At 38.3% G+C, this 14,940-nt stretch overlaps 1 protein-coding gene across 4 annotated transcripts in view; it reads left to right on the plus strand.

Annotated features, from left to right (window-relative positions):
* The window catches only part of EMCN (endomucin), a 127,742-nt gene that overhangs the window by 99,574 nt on the left and 13,228 nt on the right, over positions 1–14,940 (plus strand). For 3 of the 4 annotated variants that reach the window (XM_061419560.1, XM_061419561.1, XM_061419563.1), the window contains 5 exons: positions 4,295–4,387; positions 4,815–4,871; positions 7,215–7,310; positions 11,739–11,763; positions 12,919–12,980. In XM_061419560.1, coding sequence (XP_061275544.1) covers positions 4,295–4,387; positions 4,815–4,871; positions 7,215–7,310; positions 11,739–11,763; positions 12,919–12,980 — 333 coding nt within the window. The remainder of the gene's footprint in view (positions 1–4,294; positions 4,388–4,814; positions 4,872–7,214; positions 7,311–11,738; positions 11,764–12,918; positions 12,981–14,940) is intronic. The other variant, XM_061419562.1, reaches the window with a different exon arrangement.

Below are 14,940 nucleotides of genomic sequence, written 5' to 3' on the forward strand. Positions count from 1 at the left end.
ACTCTCAAGAGTCTTCTCCAACACCACAGTTCAAAAGCATCAATTCTTCGGTGCTCAGCCTTCTTCACAGTCCAACTCTCACATCCATACATGACCACTGGAAAAACCATAGCCTTGACTAGATGGACCTTTGTTGGCAAAGTAATGTCTCTGCTTTTGAATATGCTATCTAGGTTGGTCATAACTTTCCTTCCAAGGAGTGAGTATCTTTTAATTTCATGGCTGCAATCACCATCTGCAGTGATTTTGGAGCCCCCCAAAATAAAGTCTGACACTGTTTCCACTGTTTCCCCATCTATTTCCCATGAAGTGATGGGACCAGATGCCATGATCTTCGTTTTCTGAATGTTGAACTTTAAACCAACTTTTTCAACTTTCCTCTTTCACTTTCATCAATAGGCTTTTCAGTTCCTCTTCACTTTCTGCCATAAGGGTGATGTCATCTGCATATCTGAGGTTATTGATATTTCTCCCGGCAATCTTGATTCCAGCTTGTGTTTCTTCCAGCCCAGCATTTCTCATGATGTACTCTGCATATAAGTTAAATAAGCAGGGTGACAATATAGAGCCTTGATGAACTCCTTTTCCTATTTGGAACCGGTTTGTTGTGGCATGTCCAGTTCTAACTGTTGCTTCCTGACTTGCATATAGGTTTCTCAAGGGGCAGGTTAGGTGCTATGGGATTCCCATCTCTTTCAGAATTGTCCACATTTATTTTGATCCACACAGTCAAAGGCTTTGGCATAGTCAATAAAGCAGAAATAGATGTTTTTCTGGAACTCTCTTGCTTTTTCAATGATCCAGCAGATATTGGCAATTTGATCTCTGATTCCTCTGCCTTTTCTAAAACCAGCTTGAACAACTGGAAGTTCACAGTTCACGTATTGCTGAAGCCTGGCTTGGAGAATTTTGAGCATTACTTTACTAGCGTGTGAGATGAGTGCAATTGTGTGGTAGTTTGAGCATTCTTTGGCATTGCCTTTCTTTGGGACTGGAATGAAAACTGACCTTTTCCAGTCCTGTGGCCACTGCTGAGTTTTCCAAATTTGCTGGCATATTGAGTGCAGCACTTTCACAGCATCATCTTTCAGGATTTGAAATAGCTCAACTGGAATTCCATTACCTCCACTAACTTTGTTCATAGTGATGCTTTCTAAGGCCCACTTGACTTCAAATTCCAGGATGTCTGCCCTAAACATCTTTTTAGACGTGGAAACTCAGACACAGAGTTGAAGTGCCTTGCCTAAGATTCCACAGCAAGTAAGTGCTCAAGTCACATTTGAGCCCAGGGGCTCAGTCTTCAGAATTGTGCTCTTATCCATCCACTGCACGTCTCTTGTACCTCCTCTGCTGATATTGCTTTAGGAGTAATGTGGGATAGTAAGAGTCTCAGTGAGATCCACAAAAGTTATCAGCTCTGCATGTATCATGGCTCCCTCCATCTTAATTGCAGAAAGAATCACATTAAACTGACAATTTATGAATTCAGCCAAGACCTGTCATTTTATCAGTGTGTTCATGCTAATGGACAGGGTTTCTCAAATTATAAGTTAATTCCCTTTAAGTGGGTCATGACTAATATTTTTTAAAAAGAAGTAAAAGAGTTTAGAAAACACAAGAAGGCATTCAGTGTAATAGAGGTGAAGTGTGTTTGTGTGTATGTGTGTGTATGTGTTGATTTTTTAACTAAAGGTAGTGGTTATAAGAAAAAAATTAAATATTTATTCAAGGAGCCAACATATCCCCTTTTAAAAATATTAATTCTAGGGACTTCTGTGATGGTCTAGTGGTTACGAATCTGCCTTCCAATGCAGGGAATTCAGGTTTAATCCCTGGTTTGCCAACTAAAATCCCACATGCCACAGAGTGGGGCAACTACTGAGCCCCTGTGCCATGTGCCAAATAAATAAATATTTTTTAAAAAGGAGTTAACCCTATTGCCCACCTTTGGATCATTAGCAATAACAGCACTGGATACTACTACTACTACTAAGTCTCTTCAGTTGTGTCCAACTCTGTGTGACCCCATGGACTGCAGCCCACCAGGCTTCTCCGACCATGGGATTCTCCAGGCAAAAACACTGGAGTGGGTTGCCATTTCCTTCTCCAATGCATGAAAGTGGAAAGTGAAATTGAAGTCGCTCAGTCATGTCCGACCCTTAGCGGCCCCATGGACTACAGCCTACCAGGCTCCTCCATCCATGGGATTTTCCAGGCAAGAGTACTGGAGTTGGGTGCCATTGCCTTCTCCCAATGGCACTGGATAGTCAACACATTTTAAGTAGAAAAGCTTGGAGTTTCATCTGATCCAGATAGATTATACTCAGAACTGTAGCCACCACTTAGCCTGCCTATGAGAAGGTAATAAGGTAGAATGTGGAGTGTTGAAAATTAATCCTTGGGAAATCCCAGGAGGATTAATGCCTTTGGTTATTTAATCAGCCATCTTATTCTCTACCAACACAACCAAAAGAGCATTCATCTTTACTAGAACACTTGACACTGGTAAAAGCAGCTAAGTACCAAGCTTTCAGCTATTTCCTACTCTTTTCTTTAAAATTCCTTTTTCTGCCTGCTCAGTGCACTAGCCTGACATTTTTCTTTGTTCTTATGGGCATATATCTAGCTTCCTCCCACAGATCTCTTGCATAGAAAGAACTGTACAGACTCTTAACATTTTTCTTCCCCCACGGATGTCAGAAATGCATAAGCATGCAGTGCGTGCTGGGCTGTGGGTGGCAAAGAGAGAAAGATCCCAGGCAGTCACAGGCAACATCTATTTCTTGTATGTACTTGTACATGATCTTCATATTCCTAAGGGGCCATAATTAGATGACTCTTACATCATCTGAGCAGTCAGTTATACTTTATTGCACACCCACTGTAGTCAGAACTCCATGTGAATGGTGGGAATGATGGCCCTCACACTCCAGGAACGTGCAATGCACTATAGAGACAAGGCAAACACGTGTGATTAAAAGATACTACTTCATACTTGAAGAAAAATAGAATGATTTTTCAAAATCTTTTCCAGATACAAATTACATTTTATTACAGATTCATGAGAATAAATGCTGTACACTTAGAAAACATTTAATTATCTATATTTCCTTGAAATTTATTGAGATTTATGAATTTTGAATAATGCATTTTTATTTATTATTTTTTTGTTTGAGTCATTCTGATGAAAGATGGCAGATATTCACCCAAGTCAACAAATAATAACAATCTAAAAATAATATTTTCTATGGAAAAAAAGAGCAGTGGACATGCATCCAAGCAGCAGTCGCTCTGGAGAAACCAAACAAGTATAAATCACTGCTGAGCTTTCAAGATAAAAATGAAGGGATCTTCCATCATTTTTTCCCCCAGTTCTTCCAGTCAGAGCCTCCATTGCAGTCTTTCTCCTTGACCACTAAAGAACACTATAAACTGCATTTCTGTTCAGTTTAAGTATTTATAATAATAAAAAAAGTCAGTATCACTCAAAGTTGTAATATCTAAAATGTGACGAATGCTTTTGCATTGATTTGCATCCCGTCCCCTGGTGGCTCAGACAGTAAACAGTCTGCCTGAAATGCAGGAGACTGGGATTTGATTCCCCAGTCAGGAAGAACCCCTGGAGGAGGAAATGGGCAACCTACTCCAGTGTCTTGTATCTTGCCTAGAGAATTCCATGGACAAGGGAACCTGGTGGGCTACACTCCATAGGGTCACAAAGCGCTGGACACGACTAAGGGCTTCCCTAGTAGCTCAGACTTAGCAGCAGCAGCAGCAGTAGCTCACATGGTACAGAATCTGCCTGCAATACAGGAGACCCAGGTTCGATCCCTGAGTCAGGAAGATCCCCTGGAGAAAGAAATGGCAACCTACTCCAGTACTCTTGCTTGGAGAATTCCATGGACGGGGGAGCCTGGTGGGCTCAGTTCATGGGATCTCAAAGAGTCAGACACGACTGGGTGACTAACTTTCAACTTTCACTTTTCAAGAGACTTACACCTCTTACAGTAGGTGATATGGGCTATAGTCTAAAATGATAAACTTGTTCAAGTTTTATTTCTGGCCAGTTCTTGAAGATATAATACTAACACCCAGGCTTTGTCATGCCAAATTTAATCATCTATACAAGAGGAATACATGATTTAATGTACAGTTGTTTGTATCCCATTATTCAGTGATAAACGGTTTTTACAGATCATCCAAAATGCCAACGTTTTGAATCTGCAAAGAAATCCAGAAAGAAAAGTAAATACTATAATCTGACTCTGACTCTAGATTTATTATTTTCCTACAGTTAACACTTCACCACCAGAAGCATCATCTTTCAGAACCGCTACATTATCCTCAATATCAGTTACAACTGCAGAAAACATCTCCCTGTCTCAAGGTATGAATTCTGTGTGCATGAGAGGAAGCTTGCTTTGCTTGACTACTCCTCACCAAGAAAATGTCACCAATTTAAAAAAACAGACTACTGAGATATAACTGATAGAGAAAACCAGACTGCACATTCTCAGAATGGGAGGGGGCATGAGGAGACTTTTGGAGGGGATGGCTGTGTCTGTTACCTTGATTGTGGGGATGGCTTCACGGGTATGTGCTTGTGTCCAAACTCTTCAGACTGTATACATTAACTCCCTACCAATCTCGAGTCATAACACAGGACTCTTTCAGAATGAGATAAAATGTTTTCACTCGAAGCTTCATACCTATCCATCACAGAGGCTACCTACATAGAGAGTGGGGAGGTGAGGGAAGGCTTATGAGGACTGGCACACATTAACCTAAGCTGACATTTTTTTTTCTTAAAATAGTAGGCCTTGAGAATGCAAAAAATGCAAGCGCTTCTACAACCAGCCCCTCTTATTCCAGTGAGTAACACATATATCTTCATTCAATGCAGTAAGTAGATCTGCAGAATGTTTGAATGTCACCAGTAAGGGAAAGGATTCAACTATAAACAGCCTTTTCTCAACTTTACTTAACCTGCAATCCCATTATAATCCCATATAACTGCTTCAAAAGTTTTCTTCTATTGAATCTTGTTTTAATAAATACACTTTGAGCATTTTTTCCCTTACTTTGCTGCTGCTGCTGCTGCTGCTACTGCTAAGTCACTTCAGTCGTGCCCAACTCTGTGCGACCCCATTGACGGCAGCCCACCAGGCTCCCCCGTCCCTGGGATTCTCCAGGCAAGAACACTGGAGTGGGTTGCCATTTCCTTTTCCAGTGCATGAAAGTGAAAAGTGAAAGTGAAGTCGCTCAGTCGTGTCCAACTCTTAATGACCCCATGGACTGCAGCCCACCAGGCTCCTTCCTTACCTTAGTGCCAAGCAATTACCACCAGAGGTCATGGTGAATTGATGGGGCTAGCCTCAAATAAGCCAAAATGCACAGGCAGAGATCTCCATTAAAAATGAAAATTCACCTTTACAGAACTTTATCTTAATGTCAAAAACAGCCTTTTAAGAAATTCTCCATTTTAGCAAAAACATATATATATAATCTTATAATATACTGTATATACTAACACTGAATAGAGAGGATATTCATGAATTTCCCTGGAAATTAAGAATAAGATGAATATATATATATATGCAGCTGTGATGAAAAAAGATTGTCTTAGGTTTAGGTAAAGTCATCCCATTCAAGAAGTCAGCACCGCATTTATGGAGCTGCTGTGTCATGGCATCTTTATTTCAGGAAGCACTAGTGACCACATGCAAGATCTAATATGAACCCAGCAAGACCTGCTTAAAACAATTATTTAACCATAACAGTGAAGTGTAACCCACCCTACAAATGAATTGGAGAGCTATTCTCAACCCCTGATAAATATAAGCATTACATATGCGAGTAGATGAGAACACCTGACTAGTAACTGTAACTTCTGTATCTCTACTTAAATTCCTGTGACAGCTTTTTCCTTTCATCACTCTTGTTTTAACCTGGGAAATCACTGCCAGACAAGAAGGCAAATTCTAAAACACACAGCAAAACCCCTCTCTTAATAAGAACAGGAAAAACTCACCCTAATTACTATGGCAGCAGCACCACACCCACAAGTAGACATTCATAAATACACACATATTTCTTAGACCACGTTGTTGCACTGTAATATCCATTTATGTTCAGTTATGTTCTAATTTTCAGATATTATTACAGAAAGATATTTGTGATTTTCTTAGGAAGTCAGCTTTATGACCAGAGTATTTTCAATAGAACCAGTAAGAGATATATCTTGTTTTCTTTTAGTTTTATTGAGCTACAATTGACATACAACATTGTATAAGCTTAAATGGTACTTACATCATAAAACTTATCACAATAGTAAACATCTATCATCTCATATATATGTAAAATTAAAGAAATATAAAAATATTGTGATGAGAATTCAAGATTTCGTTACTCTCTTAACTTTCATATATAACATTTGTTGTCTTTCAGTCACTTAGTCGTGTCCAACTCTTTGTGACCCCATGGACTGCAGCTCGCCAGGCTTCCCTGTCCTTCACCATCGCTCAGAGCTTGCTCAAACTCATGTTCTTTGAGTCAGTGATGCCATCCAACCATCTCGTCCTCTGTCATCCCTTTCTCCTCCTGCCTTCACTCTTTCCCAGCATCAGGGTCTTTTCTAATATGTCAGCGCTTTGCATCAGATGGCCAAAATGTTGGAACTTCAGTTTCAGCATCAGTCCTTCTAATGAATATTCATACATACAGCAGTGAATATATAACATACAACAGTGTTAATTATTAATATATTTAGCAAGTTGTACATTATATCCCTAGTACTTTTTATCTTCTAATTAGAAGTTTGTGCTTTTGACTCCCTTCATCCAAACTATACATTAGTAGCCTCAATGTAAAGTAGCGAAGAATATAAAGCATGCATATGTGTCTGGTTCTAAGGGACATCGTCTGTGTGGTCAGTCTCCCATTTCCTCATTCCTTCAGTCACCAAGAGAGTCTTCCTTAGATTTGGAGTTTTATTTCAGAAAGGCTACAAGACTGACATCAAGTGGGTACATCAGAAATAACAACTAAAGCATAACCCATGAATCAGATATATCTTCTTTGCTTAAAATGTAATGTTTTTAATAGAATGATGTTTAAAGAAGAAAGGAAGCATGCATGCTTTCTCTCAGTTCATAAACTATGTGTTGTGAGATTCAATACCCACTCTAACTGACAATGTCTCCAATACTTTTTAGGTATTATTTTGCCCATTGTTATTGCTTTGATTGTAATAACACTTTCAGTCTTCGTTCTGGTGGGTTTGTATCGAATGTGCTGGAAGACAGACCCAGGTAGGTAACCATGTTTTGTTTCATTTTGTTTTCCTAAAAGGAGAATATGGTTGCTCAGCCTAAACTTGAATTTAAACTCTTAGTGAGAGAGAGGAAATGTGCGCAAGAACAAAATGCTATATTGGTTGATCACAGAAATACAGAGAAAGGGTAGGAATCAATTGAGTGCTGGTGAATGTAAGGAATTAACTACTAATGGTAGGTGGGGGCTTCCCTGGTGGCTCAGATGGTAAAAAAAAAAATCTGCCTGCAATGCCAGAGACCTGAGTTCTATCCCTGGGTCGGGAAGATCCACTGGAGAAGGGAATGGCTACCCACTCCATTATTCTTGCCTGGGGAATTCCACGGACAGAAGAGCCTGGCAGCCTACAGTCCATGGGGTCACAGAGTCGGACACGACTGAGTGACTAACACTTTCACTAACGGCGGATATTATAGAATACAGGCACATTCTTTTTAACGAAAAAGCCCTAGTTTTGTGGCTGGTTGGGGAGTATGGTACTAAAGATGGCATAAAATGACATGCCTTAGCTATAGTGAAGACTTGTTCCATTACCATGTAACAGAATAAAGAGAAATACTGGGACCCATAATTTCCCTGTGGGACCCATAATTTCAAGAAGAGTGTTTTGTGTCTTACTTCCCTCTTGGGAGGCACAGCTTCCTTCCTATGAAGGTGTCTTCCAGGACTGTTGTGTTCTACTAATTTAATTAGTTCTTCCAGATTGAACACTATTGCCATTTTTAGAGGGATTCTAGTTCCACAATTCTTTGTGATCCTCCTTAATCTCTCCATTAGCAACGAAAAGTCTTGCTTCTTTCATTTGATATGACACGGCCTTCTTTTACATCCTCACTGTTTGTTTTCTTCTTTTTGCTGTTTCATCTTCTCCTCCCTGCTTCTTGAATATTTATGGCTCCCCTAATTGCATTTTATTTTAAAGTGTTTTTTAAAATAAACTTTTAACCTTAAGGATAGATTTAGGTTTACAGAAAAGTTGTGAAGATAGTTGCAGAGAGTTCCCTTAATAATAATTAATAATACCTTTATTATTAAACTCTTACATTAGTATGATATAATTGCCACAATTAACCAAAATTGATATATTATTAACTGAAGTCCCCATTTTATTCAAATTACTTTCAATCTTTATTCAGTCTTTTTTTCTGTTCTAGGAACTTGAGCACTCTTCATTGGATGCTTGTCTAAATCCCCCTTCAGTTCCCAGAAACTCACCTATGTTACCTTAAACTTTAATCTGTCTTCTCATTTCAGACACCTTCCTGGTTGTATTAATATAATGGAGCTCCATGTATTCTGCTTCATCCATGTTATTCCTTCTCCTAGATTGTCCAGCCTGCTGCTTAACTTTTATAATACACCTAATCACCTTCTTATTCATTAGGATTTACCTTAAAAGCAGATTTAATCTATATTTTTTTAACATCTCATCTCTCTAAGCAGAGTAGAGTGTTTTGACTCTATAGAATTTGACTCTATAGATATTATTTATCACATTATAGTGTAGTTACTTCTGTATAAGCCTACTTCCTCTGCAAGTCAAACATCTTATTCTGTTTAGGCTGTTGTAACAAAAATGCTGTAGACTAGATGACTTAAACAGCAAAAATTTAATTCTCACAGTTCTGGAGCCTAAGTTCAAGCAAAGCACCATCAGATTTGACGTCTGATGAACACACTCTTCCTGGTTTTTATACCTGCCTGTGTCTTCACGTGGGAGAAGGGACAACAGAACTCTCAGGGTCTTTTTAACAAGGGCACGAAGCCTTTCCTGAGGACTCTTCCCTCATGACCTAATTGCTTTCCAAAGGCCCAGCATCCTAATACCATCATATTGGGCATCAAGATTTAACATATGAATGTTAGACTAGACTAGACTAAGTCGCTCAGTCATGTCCGACTCTTTGCTACCCCATGGACTGTAGCCTACCAGGCTCCTCTGTCCATGGGATTTTCCGGGCAATAGTACTGGAGTAGATTGCCATTTTCTTCTCCAGGGGATCTTCCCGACCCAGGGATCGAACCCAGGTCTCCTGCATTGTAGACAGGCGCTTTACCGTCTGAGCCACCAGGGAAGTCTGAACGTTAGGGGAACACAAACTTTCAGTCCATAGCATCAGACAACCCCTCCGAGTCACAAACTACATATCACTCACGTTGCATTGTGGGTAACACAGAGCAGAGAGAGCCTTACTGAATCTTCTAAATTTTAGTGAAATAAAACCTTTCCTTTCCTCACTTTAATTCTAAATAGTTCCCTAATAGAACTCTACCTAAGACTCATATACTGTTAAAAGAGTAAGAATCACTCATTTTTATAGCATATACGAGCCATGCTCTTTCTCGGTTGCCGTGTGGACAGCGTGCCCCAGGACACTAATGAACGCTGCTCCTGAGGCCAGTCCCTGACCCTGCAGGGTGTGGACAGCTTGGCGCCTGTGCCTGACAGTGCAAAGGGAAGTAACGAGATGAAAACAGCAGTGTTCATTTTAGCTCTTGCTGGAAAATAAGAAGAAAACAAATCAATGTCTTTCCCTTTGGGAGTTAAGTGAATAAACTTCTTAATAATGTCTGAACTATGTTTCCTCACTCAGTTTCCAGAGGGGAAGTAGCATTTTTATAAACCAGTTTGATTTCTCTAAGTTCCTAAACCACCAATCAGGAAATCAACCAATCAAGTGGAAAACAGAGAGTGCTGAGTATATAGAATAGGAAAAAAATTTGTAAAAATTTTGTAAAACTTTTTTTGTAAAAAAAAATTTTTGTAAAACTTTTACAAAGCAGCATTCATTTGTAAAAATACTGTGTACTGAAACACTGCTTTGCATAGGGAGATTTGTAAATAAATTATTTGAAAAGTTGGTGATGATGAACCATACCATTTAGGAAAAAAACGTGTAAGATTCCTACCACTATGGAATTATTCTGAAGACAGGGAGTAGTTTATAACCAAATTGGGCAGTTGGACAATTAGCCAAATCCATTTGATTGTTGTCAGCTTTGTTTTCTACACAGAATTTATAGCATTGTTATCTTAAATTAGCACCATAAAACACCTGCAGTTAATCGCTCTTCAAGTATGTGGGTGAGACTTCATTAAGTTCAGAAAATTCGTAAACCTACTCTACTCTCTGGAAGCCAACATGAATCAGAAGTTTTTGTATGAAACTAAACTTACCTGGATAATGCTGACAGTAGTGTGAACCTTAACCCTACTGAGAATGGCATATATGCATGAAGTAATCTGCTGGTGTGCTTCTGTCTGCTAGTGAACCCATATTACAGTCTTCTAAGGAAAGATATTAAAGCAAGCATACAAGAAAATATCTGTTCATCCTGCAACAAGGCTATGAGCATTACAGGTGATATCATATGTAACAGCTATAGTGGGAATTTTTAAATATTGTTAAAACATTTAACTGATGGTAGGAAAGATGAAGTTAGATCTAGTTGGTAAACAGCATATGTTGGAGTATCTTAGCCAACGTGACAGAAATAGAAGTAGCCAAAACTTGAGTGGAAATCAAGGTCTTTATAAGATAATAATGGTCAAAGTCAGGAGAATGATATTCAAAGGCATATCCTGATGACCAGAGCTATCTTAGATGTGAAAGGAAAGCTAAGAGATAAGAACCAGTAGCCATGGAATAAATCACAGCAAAATCAGGAAGAAAGCAAGGACTTTAAGCAATTCCATTAACTATTTTGACTAATAGGCCATAGATTAATGCAAGTTTTGACCAGCACCTCCTGCTCCAACGAGGCTATGGTCCTATGCAAAATGAATCATCCTGTGTTCACAGTCTAACCAAATGCTTGTGGAACAGCCTGGCAAAGCAGGTGGAAGATTAGCTGCAGTTAGTAGCCTCAGTGACATTTTTCAGGGTACTTTTGAGAGGCTGAATCCATGGGCTTCAGATGCAATTAGAAGCAATATCTGCCTTGTGGCTCACAACAGATATGGAGATTTGGGTCCCCAGAAAGAGCAACGTATAAAGAAAAGCCAAAAAATCAATTCTCAGTTCTGAAAAGGCAATTCAAGACTTTGAGGCTAATTTGTTTTCAGAGATATTGAAATAAATGGAGACAGGTTTTGGTGTCTGTGGAATGTGTGATAATAGATACTATTCCACACTGTGCTATGAAACGATAAGGTTAAAATCAGTCCAGAACTCAGTTCAGTGGAGTTGGCCTATTTGAGACTAGACCGTGAATGTATTAGCTCTGACTGAGGAATGAGTGGTAACCATCTCCGAGGAAATGATCAGTGGGACAAGGAATAGGGGGAGAGATTAAAAAGTTAAGAATTGGCTTTAGAAGCATCTTTGCATAGAAAGTGGCGGGAGTCTCAGGGTTTTTGTAGCCAAGCTGTTAGCAATTCTAATAACAATTTCCTCATCTCCTAGGCACACAGGAAAATGGAAATGAACAGTAAGTAACTCTGCATCATTTTTTTTTTTTTTCTGGAAGCTCTATTTTTTACATAAGGAAAAGCATTGATCCTCTACTCATACTTTTGTTTTTTAAAGCATTTGGGTAGAAGGTACAATATCTGGGATTTGGCCACCTATTTGTCAGGGAGCTTTCTCTATTCAAGAGAAATCCCAACAACTAAAAGAGAAGATTCCTCTTAAGCTTGGATAAAGTGGTAAAATTACAAATAAAAAGTTGAAAAGGAAGATCGAGGAGTGAATACAGCCATGAGGAAAAAAATCATAGACAAACATATCTAGATTTTAAAAATAGCTTTCCCATAGAAATTTTCAATATGCTTCTCACAATTAGGTAAAATCGTGCCTACACCTTGAGAGAGCTCTGAGTGGCTTTACTTTAACAGCAAATGGTTACCCTGCTTGGGCTTGATTAAAACAAACAAAGCGGTCCTTAGCAATCCAGTCAAGCGCTACAATCAAGATGCGGCAAAGAGACACACTATTTTAATGTCAAAACCAAATTCTGTGTTTTCTGTGTTGACCTGTCTTTATAGCCTGCTTAATTGTGGGTGTTTTTGTATATTCACTGGGTCATAAACTTTAAGAATAATGTCCCTATACCACCTGGCCTTCCAAATTTAAAGTATAGGTTCTTGAAATGTCCAAGGAGAGGAACTGGGGTTTGAAACTATTTTGAACTGAGAAGGGTTAGGTGGGAACTCTTGTTGAAATAGACAGTTCAGACACTACACCGCAATATCCACGATCCCATGAAAATGAATGTCCCCAGAACTCAGACCGGTCTAAAAGGTTTGGAAACTCTTCTATGTCTTCCTCCTCACAATTCAGAAATGAAGGCACGTGTAAAATGGACTCTGAGACAAGTGTTTCATATGACCCATTTTGACATTTAGTTTATCTGATGATCGTCACTGTAACAGAATGAGAGAGATTTATTGACTTGATTCCAGAAGTGAAAGTGCTTTAAAAGTTTGTGTCTGTATATGAAGAGACACAAGTTTTGCAACAGAAACACCTAAAAATATACATGTATATGTATTTTGTCTTTCTGTTTATATTATGTTTTCTTTGTTTCACAGATATGTAATACTAATTACTGTGGTATTAACTTAATGTTTTCTGTTTCAAATAGACCTCAGTCCGATAAAGAGAGTGTGAAGCTTCTCACTGTTAAGACAATTTCTCATGAGTCTGGTAAGCTCCCAATATGTTGATCAGATGAAAAATGGTTATTTCAAAATCTAACTTGAATTTTGTTTGTTACCACAATAAAAAAGCATAACTTCTTTAGAAATAATTATTAACCCCAAGAAATAAAGAAATTCTCCTATGAAGGAAAAGTGAGCCCTAGAAATATCATTTGGGATAAGATATTAGACTATCTGACTTTGATAGGTTGCATGTAGATGTATTCTAAAGAATGAGTGATGACTAGAGGCATTTTCTATCCTGCAGTAGTGGCAGAAAAAACATTAAGCATGCCACGGGGTTTTTTTTTTAAGTATTGTTGTTTTGTTATTTTTGGTAATGGCTGTGTATAACCACTTGGAACTTGGATTCATCAATTAAAATGTAAATCATATCTTGTATCATTTCACATCATTTTAATTGAGCTTCTCAATGAGGACAAAATACAATTCTCTATTGATATAGTTTATATTTCTTTTTCCAGTTTCTTAGGTTTTGATTTTGTTTGGTTTGAAATGTAAAAAGTTTTTCAACATATAGATATGATTTGTATGAGTTATATTTGTATCAAGAATAATGAAAAATGGGATGCTAGATAGCTTTTAAAAATTAAAAAAAAGGCAAACTCCTTTTTTGTACTGAGTAGACCAAACATTTAAAACTCCAATATTTCAAAACAAGAAAATAAAAAGTAATTTTAGTTTTACAAAACAATCTAGGTGGCTCTAACAAATATCAAGTTATATCCAAGATACTTAAAATATTCAACCACCCCAATTTTACCTATACAAAGTAGTCCCAGAATACATGTTATGTTAAAGTGAAAGATATCAGATGATAAACATTGTAAATATATTGCAGAAAACAATTTTGTAAAACAAAAGACTAAATATAGTCCCAATTCAAGAGCAAGATATCAAAGACTGATAGGGGTCCCAATTTCAGGTAGAGGATTCAAATTAGAACAAATTACAAACAAGAACTGAGAAGCAAGGGCACCCAAGATCTGCAGAGACATGGCCAAATCCCTCATGTGAGCATTTTCCTGAGACTTTCAGTGTTGTATCTTTCTGTTCTTTATTCCCACATTGTTTTCTTAAAGGTAACGATCTGAATGAGTGAAAGAGTAAAATTCATTCACAGGATACTTGGAAACCACTCACCAGTTTCTCCTAGCTATTCACCAGCTTTGACTAAGTAGTCAAGCCTATTCTGCTTGGTCAGGAAGGGACAGGCCAGAAGCCTGAATGTGAACTAATCATGAGTAAGCTCATGGAGGATCTGGAGCGTGATCACATTGTTTATCAAGAAAAGTTCTCAGAATCTGCCTATATCTTGTAAGCTGCATCACAGTAATTTCATTGCACTCTCCTTTATTTCTTGGGAAATTTAACCAAATTGCTCGGCAGCTTCTGGGGCTCTCCAAGCTCTGAGCTAGAAGCCCCTGGAAGGAAGCCCATAGCTGTTTCAGGGATGAGGGGGTTAGGATCAGGACCACCTGGTCTACCAGGGAAATGATAATTGACACCAGAATCAAGACTTTTGGAAGGGGAAATTGCCAGAGAACCTTGTGCTTCTTGGTTGCAAATTTGCTGATTCTTCTTTAAAGCCCAGGGATAATTCTGTATAAGCTGATATCACCCACTCTCATAGTAACTGCAATAATAAGTGGGTAAACCATGATGGGATGTTTCAGAAGGCCCTTAACTCTCCAAACTTCCTTTTCTTCAGAAGTAGCTTTTCTGGTCATAGGTCTAAGGAGGAAATATTACTATGGAAATAAAAATGTCTAGTCTTTGGTACTTTTATTTCTGCCAATCTCAAGTTAGGAAGCACATCTCTTTTAATAAAATAACTTCTCAAAGCTCAACCTAGCTGATTATAGAAAGTATTTGGTAATAGAGCTAAAGTGAAATTGGTGACTCAGAGTTGATTTCAATAGCCTAGAACTGATAATCTAAAACAT

The sequence above is a fragment of the Bos javanicus genome, chromosome 6 (assembly GCF_032452875.1).
Source record: "Bos javanicus breed banteng chromosome 6, ARS-OSU_banteng_1.0, whole genome shotgun sequence".
Classification (NCBI taxonomy): domain Eukaryota; kingdom Metazoa; phylum Chordata; class Mammalia; order Artiodactyla; family Bovidae; genus Bos; species Bos javanicus.